The sequence below is a fragment of the Vespa velutina genome, chromosome 20 (assembly GCF_912470025.1).
Source record: "Vespa velutina chromosome 20, iVesVel2.1, whole genome shotgun sequence".
Taxonomy (NCBI): domain Eukaryota; kingdom Metazoa; phylum Arthropoda; class Insecta; order Hymenoptera; family Vespidae; genus Vespa; species Vespa velutina.
This window is the reverse complement of record NC_062207.1, coordinates 2,425,446-2,434,927: the sequence shown is the minus strand read 5'-3', so window position 1 is coordinate 2,434,927 and position 9,482 is coordinate 2,425,446. Positions and strand designations below refer to the sequence as shown.

General features: G+C 35.8%; 1 protein-coding gene across 3 annotated transcripts in view; it reads right to left on the bottom strand.

Moving 5' to 3' along the window:
* The window catches only part of LOC124956105 (zinc finger protein squeeze-like), a 2,237-nt gene extending 8 nt beyond the window's left edge, over window positions 1–2,229 (bottom strand). The window contains exons 1-3 of one of the 3 annotated variants that reach the window (XM_047511504.1): window positions 1,716–2,229; window positions 1,343–1,547; window positions 1–971 (exon numbers count right to left, since the gene is read on the bottom strand). The exon at window positions 1–971 is cut by the window's left edge and continues 8 nt beyond it. In XM_047511504.1, the coding sequence (XP_047367460.1) occupies window positions 60–971; window positions 1,343–1,540 (1,110 nt within the window). In that variant the 5' untranslated portion in view covers window positions 1,541–1,547; window positions 1,716–2,229 and the 3' untranslated portion in view covers window positions 1–59. Of the gene's footprint in view, window positions 972–1,342; window positions 1,581–1,715 lie in introns of those variants that run through there. The other 2 variants (XM_047511503.1, XM_047511505.1) reach the window with 2 other exon arrangements.
* Window positions 2,230–9,482: the final 7,253 nt, after the last annotated feature.

Genomic DNA, 9,482 nt, shown 5'->3' with positions numbered 1-9,482 from the left:
TTGTTCGTGTGTACGTGTGTTTCCATTGTTTATCTTTTTTTTTTTCTTTTCTTTTTCTTTTATAATTTCTCAATCTCGGCATGATGAAATTTTCTGTGATTATCCAAGGTCACTTGACCCTTAAAATATTTATCACAATCCTCGCAATAATAACGATGCCTGTTCTCGTGACACTTTAAATGCTTATTAAGAAGATCCTTTCGTGCAAACGTTTTCTCGCATGACGTGCACGGAAATTTATCGGGATTAACGTGGAAAGTATTGTGTCGTGTTAGATTGTCTAACCTTGTATATTTTTTCGTACAAATGTCGCACGTGAACTTGGTCCTTTCCAAATGGCATTTCTGATGATAACGTAAATACCTCTTACGTGCGAAACTCTTTTTGCAAACGCAACAAATGATTTGATTTGTCTCGTCCATCTTACCGTCCATGTGTTCGCTTAGTTCAAAATAATTTGAGAATTCGTCATGGCAAAAAGGGCATATAGGTTTTTTCAATTGCTGCGGATATTGTTGTTGCTGTTGCACTTGTTGCTGTTCCTCTCGATAATGTTGTTGTTGTTGTTGTTGTTGTTGTTGTTGCTGCTGCTGCAACTGCATCAATTGTTGCTGTTGCTGTTGTTGTTGCTGTTGTTGTTGTTGCTTGTTCTTTTGAATATTCTCTAAAAATGTTGGATCAGTCATGATCTTATAAAGGAAGGTATCCTTTAATTTATCATCCGGATCGATTGACGATGAATACGAGGATGGATCATCAGGATTTTCAAAACCATCCATTTCCTCGTTTTCATTAACTTTAACATTCCCAACGGTTTGAAGGTTACAATCGCGAATAGATAGATCTATTACTTCCAAATCGTTCTTCTCATCTACGATTGGGAATTGCTTCGTTTTTTCTATGGTGTACCATTTGAAACATTGACAGGTCGAAGGTCCAGCTACTGCGTCAACGAAGAACGTTTCGTTCGACTGAAATGAATTTTTAATCATATTTAAGTATAATTAAATAATTTTATTCAATGTCAACTAATTTATAAGAATGAAAATAAATGATTGTCCAGATAAATATATATATATATATATATTTATTTATTGAAGAAAAGGACACGATAGAAAATGTCAAAATCATTGTTTGTTAAAATTAAATTTTGAGGAGAAAAAAAATGTATATATGTAAGATATATATTTATATATATGTATAAATGTATATATATATATATATATATAGCTGTGCGTGGAACGCGTACTGGTTTCTTATTTATGTATGTCATTGGAAGGACGCCAGCGTAACCTTACATATACAAAGGCATTTAGGTGAATCGAGTGTGAACGACATTTACTGTAATATATTTGCCAGCTGTCAAACATGATACCTCTCTCAATTCTGACACGTCTTTCATTCTCAGAGAATCGCTCGAAATTACATTCTCCTCACGATTATTTTCTATTGAATTCATGGAATTCGCATTTTCGGAGCTCGACGTGGCACTTAAGTCATTTTGTAAGATCATATGTCTCGGCACGGTCTTCACCCTCATCTTATGTCTGAATGGTAACATAAATGGAGAAAAAAAAAAGAAAAAAAAAAGAAAAGAAAAAGTGACATAGTACGTTAATAATTTTTAACAATACACATTACGATCATATATAATGAAAAAATACACGGGATATAATATTTGAATGAATATATTTATTCAATTTGGAAATATTTACCTAATCGCAACAAATAAATATCAGGTAAAACTCTCGTACTTCCTTTTCTTTTGTTTTTCCTGTTTTTTCTTTTTTTTTTTTTTTTTTTTTTTTTTTACTTTTTTATTTCTTCTTATTTTTTTTTTTTTAAGAGCAGTGGAAAGAGGAAAAAGAAAAATCTTCCACACTTATCGTTCGCACTTATCGTTCTTGCGTGAGCCTTCACACACACGCACACACAAACACACCCACGCATACATCCACATACACGCTTACATATATACACACATATACATACATACATACATACACATACACACGCGCGCACATACGGACACGCACACACGGACACACACACGCGCGCGCGCGCGTACGAAAAAGAACTATCAAAAAATATTTATTATAATATTAATTATTCAAGATTTATCTTAATCATTGTATCGTAACACGCATTGCGTTTAACTCGATTAATAAAGACACACGTTAATGATCCTATCGAGACGACCGACGAAGATCAACTGACATTCTCCATACGACTTATCGCGTCCTTCGCGAGTTAGAATGACAACAGAAAGCTTCCCAAATTCAATGTCCTTATTGATGCGAGGTTATTGATCAAAGAGAGTATTTACTTTTTCTGTAACGCTCTCGCACGCACATATACACACACATACACACACTCAAACACTTTTATATACTTACACAAGCTTTTGTTTTGTCCTACATACGTATGTACATATATATGTACATGTATATATCGATATATATATATATATATATATATATATAAATATATATCGTAGATAATCATAGTAAATCGTGTAGAGATATTATTACTTCTCTTTTCAATATTTCGAAAGAAAACAAAAAGAAAGGGGAAAAAAAAGAAAGTAAGAAAGTTAAGAAAGAAAGAGAAAAGAAAGGTGAAGGGAAGAGAAAAGAAAAACAAATAAGAAAGAATGGACCTTTTTCAAAGCTACTAATCCGTTCTTAATACCTCGCAAATAAACAATAATGAATCGATTAATAACTTTATCGATAACCATTCAATAATTATATACAAAGCTATACGTATATATATGATTGTATATGTACATTGTTGAATGAAAGAAATAAAATAAAAAGGAAACAAAAAAGAATGAATGAAGCGTCAGAGCAATATAGAAAGGCCGTATATTCATTAATAAAGACAGAGAAGGAGAGAGAGAGAGAGAGAGAGAGAGAGAGATAAAGGAGAAAAAAAAAGGTGAAAGTCTGACGGATAAGGAGGTTAGAGGGGGGAGGAGAAGGAGGTAGTAGGGGTCAAACATAAAAATGGACAAAAAGCGGAGTCGATGTTTATGAACGATGTTCCAGGGAAGCACCACCCCCTCCCCTCCCTCTCTCCCTCCGCCCTCCCCCCCAGTGTACTGCTCCCACTACCACCGTGGTAGTACTGCTCCCATCAACCAGCACCCCTTTCTCTCGTCTCTCTTTCTCATTTGGTCGTTAATACGGCATAAGGAAGAGGAGAGCGAGCCAGGAGCCAGGGTTAAAGCGAGGGTGAACCGAGGATTTTTAATTGTAGTTCACTCGGTATAAGGCTACGCTCGACCCAGTCGGTATTGTCATACCGAGCAGCGCTTTTCTTTATTTCCCCAGTGGCTGGATGAGGTTATACATTTTTTTTTAACTACGGCAATGCCTCCGTCTTCTTATTAGCAAAGCTAATTGGAAATACAAATGGTTATTCACGGTAGTAAGAAGGAAGGTCGTCCGCGAGAAGATCGGTCCTGGTGAAGTACAGAGAGAGAGAGAGAGAGAGAGAGAGAGAGAGAGAGAAGGAAAAGAAAACGAAAAGTCGAGAATGGACGAGGAGAGGAGAGGAGAGGGGGGGTTGGTTTGGCGCACTTGTGCGTATTAAGCTTGTATTTGCCCCGGATAATTAGGACTTTTTCCCGGCCAATTCGGATGAATAATTGATTTTTCTTCTTCCCAGTCGTTCCCGAAAGTCCGAATGCCCGTCGCTCTTTCGAATGACAATCACTCAGAAGAAAAAAAAAAAAGAAAAAAAGAAAAAGAAAAAAAAGGAAGAAAAGAAGAGAAACGAAGGATAGAGATATATAGAGATAGGAAGAAAGAGGAGATCCTTTCGGATGAAATATTCAATGACCGGAGTCGGTCGGTTAGTCGATGCCTAAAGCCCACCACCACCTATCGTGCGGAAGAAATCAGATGGGATGGATGGGGGTGGGGGGTTGGTTTCGAATGTTACGAACATTGGAAATACTATGGGGGTAATAAGTAGCAAGTAGAACGAGGGTTCTCTTCTCATCAAATGTAAAAATATTCCTTCTTATCGTTTGTGTTGATTCGATAAGAAAACGAAAGAAAAAGAAGAGATAAAGAAGAAGAATAAGAAGAAGAAGAACAAGAAGAAGAAGAAAAAAAGAAAGAAATCAAAGAAAAAATTACGAACTGTTTAAAGTAAATTTCTGTAAGCTATATTTGCTATAATCTCAAATAGAGAATAATTTATTTATAAATCCTTTCTCTCTCTCTCTCTCTCTCTCCCCCCTTCTTAATCACATCTCGTGAATGGCTTTATTATAGAAATATTGTTTATTATTATTATTTTTTTTTTTTTCGTTTTTGTTCCCTTTTCTTTACTTCTCGGACTTAGTTTCAATATATATACACACACATACACACACACACACACACAGCGGGCGCGCGCTCTTTTATTCGCGTAATAGATTTCAAAGACGCGAATCGAGTATCAAAAGATATATCGACTTCGAGGGAGGTAAAGAGTAAAGTGGTAAGAGTAGGAAAAATAGAAGAAGTGAAAGGAGGACAGAGTGGTGAATGGGACGGCGGTGGGAGGGGGGAGGGGTCGAAGGAGTCAGTCAAACGTTAGTGGTTGTGAGCAATCTCTAAGGAGTATTTCCTCCTCTCTCTCTTTTTTTTTTCTTTTTTCTTTCTGTTTTCTTTTTTTTTTTTTTCCCCTTCGTCGCGAAAGAAGGAAAATGCCCGCGGCGGACCTGCTAACTTTTTTTCATCAGCATTTTACGGTTATAACCGGGCATTAATAATGCACATGCTTAATATAAAGGAGAAGCCCGCGAGTCTCCGTCTAATAAACTGGAAGAATGCTTTATAACCGGCCGCGGTTTCGGCTCGAGAACGATGCCTAGCTAGCTAGTAGGTATCTAAGGATAAGGGAGAAGTAGGGAGGAAGAAAGAGGAGGAGGAGGAGGAGTAGGAGGAAGAAGATCGTCGAAGGGTGGTAGTTGCTTTCTCTCGCTCCTTTATATCCCGCAAAATAGCCAATCTTTCCAGCTCGCGTCGAAGGAAAGTGGCCAAACTTCTCGAGACGCTAAGAAAACGGCGAACTCGCATCGCGAAATTCTCTCCTTCATCTTTTTCCCCCTTATATATATCCTTACCTCTAAACTCCTCACTATCTCATCCCTATAATACTCCTCCTCGATGGAATCTCGGCCTTTGGGATAAGATTTAAATGTATACGAATGAGAACGAATGCGAATGGATTGTTTATTGTTTAACGTTAAATATTAAATTATTTTATAAATGATGATTAAATAATCTAATTTCATAATATATACATATATATATATATATTATTTTTATTTATTTTTATTATTATTTATATTATATTTAATTTGTGTTGTTTCTTTTAAATCAATTTACTTTTCCTCTTTCTTTCTTTTCTTTTTTTTTTTTTTTTTTCTTCCAAATCAATTTTATGTCATTAATCATTTTTTCATTTTCTTCTTCTTTTGTCTCAATTAACGAACGAATTCAATCTTACACCTTAACGCGAATAAAAGAGATAGAAATTGAGGTATCGAGTTTATATTTTAGAGCCAAATGAGAATCCTCCATCATTTTCCATACAACAGCGAGAATTTCCAAGTGGCGCAAAACTTGAAGGAGGAGGAGGAGGAGGAGGTGGAGGAGGAGGAGGAGAAGGACTTGGTGGCGCGAGATAGCGTAAGTGAGACTTCTTCTTCTTCTTTCTTTTTTCTTCCTTTTCCTTTTCCCTTTTCTTTCTTCTTCTTCTTCTTCTTCTTCTTCTTCTTTTTCCTTCTTTTTTCTTTTGAAAAATATGAGTTTAATAAAGAAGGAAAGTATGATGTATGGGCCTCGTGCCAAGGGAGAAAAAGAACGAAGCAGGATCAACCGACTTCGATACACAGATATTGTATACGTAATATAAGTAGATGGGTAGAAGGGGAATGCCTGTGTGATGTACTGGGTGTCGAAAAGTCCCGCGGGACGTTCGACGGCCTTTTCATGCTCGAACAAAATTGCCATAAGTTTTTATTAAACCAACAACGATGTATACGCTTCTCTCACTCTCTTTCTCTTTCTCTCTCTCTCTCTCTCTCTCTCTCTCTCTCTCTCTTTTCATTTCAGTCTAATACTCAAATGCATCCGCTAAAACGTAACTTGCATTCATTACGTTTTTATCTTTTTATAGTGCACGTCTTTTGCACTTACCCCCCCTCCCCCCCAAAAAAAAAGAAAAAAAGAAAGAAAAAGACGAAAAGAAAAGAAGAAGAAAAAAACAGTACAAGGGAAAAAAACAAGTGAAAAAAAAAGAGAGAGAGAGAGAGAGAGAGAGAGAAAAGCAAAGAGATCGAAGGGAACATCAATCAAGATGTTTTTTATACGAGACAAAAATTCATTTCCAATTTGTCTAATTCTATAAACATATTGTTCTTTTGAATTAACTTTAATCAAAAATCAAATGATTCCTTTCTTATAACACGTTATCTCTCTCTATCTCTCTCTTTCTCTCTCTCTTTTTCTCTCTGTCTCCCTTTTTTTTTTTATTTCTCTATGCAAATAATAAAACGGTGACACAAATAATTCGATATCTAGAAGGGAAAGAATCCCTTATATTCCTATTATCCCTCCATTTTCAACATCCTCCATTTGATCTAATCGTAGAAAATGCATATCCTAGACGATCCTGGAAAGAGGTCTCTCATTGCAAGAGATTTCCATGGAAATCGGTGACACCCCAAACGACTAACAATAAGATGTCTACGATGACCTAACTTTGAATCAAATAAGAAAACTAAAAGGAACTAGATGTAAAGGAAAGAGGAAAAGGAAGAGGAGCCAATCGAATATAGAATGTTCCTAACATATCGAGATAAGGATTTGTAAAAAGATACAAACCTAGCTATCCTTATCCAATATGGTTTGTTCCCATTTAGAAGGGCACAAACACACACACACACACACGCATATATATATATATATTATATATGTACAATGAATATAAACATATGTATATATATATATATATATATTAGCTAAGTTAATGCAACAAAAGGGTCATCTCTCGATCTTATTTATCACACGCGTTGTTCCAAAGTCAAAGTATAGGTATCTCTTTCTATACCCTCTTTTACTATCCCTCTCTTTCTCTATCTACCTCTATCTATCTATCTATCTCTTTCTCTCTTTCTCTCTTTCTCTCTCTCTCTCTCTCTCTTTATCTATCTATCTATCTATCTCTGACTCTACTCCGTCAATAGCGCTTCTTAGCTTATGCATAAAAGCTCTTTCCTCATGGCTCACTTCCGAAACTTCCTTCCCAGCTCGATCTTTCCTTCACGAGTCCTTTCCCTCCCTTACTCATAGCTCTCACGATTTTCAACCACCCTACTATCCACATCTTCTCTCTTCTCTCTGCCGTTTTATCGAGATTTCAACCCCTTCTTCTTCGACCGGTAGTAACAGGGCTGTACTGCTTGCTCCTTCGTTCCTTCATTCGTTCGTTCATTCGTTCGTTCACTCGCTCGCGAGTGTTTCCGTCAGGATGTATCTCAAAATCTATACGAAAAGAGAGGGCAAAGAGGGTGGTGGTGGTGGTGGTGGTGGTGGTGGTGGATGGAGGGAAGGCACGGTGGGGGGTGGCGAGGAGGAGGAGGTGGGGGGTGAATTCGAGAGACTCGATGCCGATGCGGAGGGCAGGGCGGTTTTCGAGAAGGGTGAGCCCCGTCACATTTCACTACAGACTAATAACTTCTGAATATTCATTTCGTGTTTCTCCTTGCCTGCTTGCGAACCCGTAAGCAAAGCTAATGCGACTCTCACAACGTGCCGTATAGCAGATTCGGTAAGATATCAGATTGTTTGCGAGCCAACGTACAGCACGGCTCAAGGCTTCACGATTTACGCTTACATCCTTCATTTCTCTCTCTCTCTCTCTCTCTCTCTCTCTCTTTATCTATCTATCTATCTATCTATCTCTTACTCTTTCCTTATCCATCTATTTCTATCTTTGTTCGTTTACCATAGTCTTTGGTAACATCTCGACTGTATTTATTACGGTAGAATAAATAATCGATGTGATTTCTACCGAGATAATAATTTTCTATGTAATCTTTCATTCCATTGATGATTTTCTTATGATTTTTATCTAAAATAAATAGATTATTATATTAAGAAAAGAAAATAAATAAACAAATATATATGATATGATTTAATATATTTATATGATAATTGTGTATTAATGTTATTTCATGGATTTGATTTTGTGTGGAAAGAGCTTAAAAGATACGTATTTTCCTTCATCGAAGCGAGAAAAACGGAGCAGCCTAGGGAGAGGCAAGGGAAAACTGAGAGACAGTCACCATGGCAACTATGAATTAAGTAATCAATGAATTATTATTGACATTGATGTCAGTTCTCTTCTCTTTCCCCTCACTCTCTTTCTCTCTCTCTCTCTCTCTCTCTCTCTCTCTTTATATATATATATATATTTCTCTTTAAACTTATACTTTTCAAATGTCTTAAAAATAATTATACATTCTTAGTTCTAAATATAAAGAAATAAATGGAATGATTTAATTATAATTAAAACAATTAATACAATGGTACGATAAACGAACAATTAAATCACGGATTTTTGTTTTGTTTCAATACGAACGTGAATTTAAAGCATTGTCATTGATAATTTGATAAGGAAGTGAAATTCACGTCATAGTAAATAGGATAGAAAGAAGTAAGATAGGTCAAAATATATACCAAATTGAATTGAGAGAACTTTGGCTTGGAGGAAATTGTTCATGGTGGATAGAAAATCTAACCGATAGAAGGGACATCCCGATCAACTTCAATTCCATGATCTTTGCGACTAATTAACCAGGACGAAATTACGCACCCTCGAATCTTCTATTATCTCATTCTTTTCTTTTTTTATTCTACTACTACTACTACTACTACTACTACTACTACTACTACTACTACTACTACTACTACTACTACTACTACTACTACTACTACTACTACTACTACTACTACTACTACTACTATTACTACTTCTTCTTCTTCTCCTCATACAATGAAATTACTAAAAATATCTATATGTATATATATATATATATATATATATATATATATATCCAATTAAGAAACAATTTTAATTGTTAAATATATACGCATAATTTATACATATACATAAATACATACATAAATATCTGTATAATTAATATTAATTATATAAATCAATTATCGCAAAATTAAATCCATAATATGTGTATTTAAATAAAACACAATTGATAATCGACAAATTGTCATAGTGAATGGTTCTCATTCTTAACGATATACGTATTATTTAATACTCCTGACGGGGAAATAGAGGAGACAACGGATCCAATGCGTGCAAATATAACTCCCAGGTTGTCCTCTACCTCTTCCACCACCTCCTCCTCCTCCTCTTTCTCCTCTTTCCACCATCCGACTACCCAGATCTTCTATTGTCTC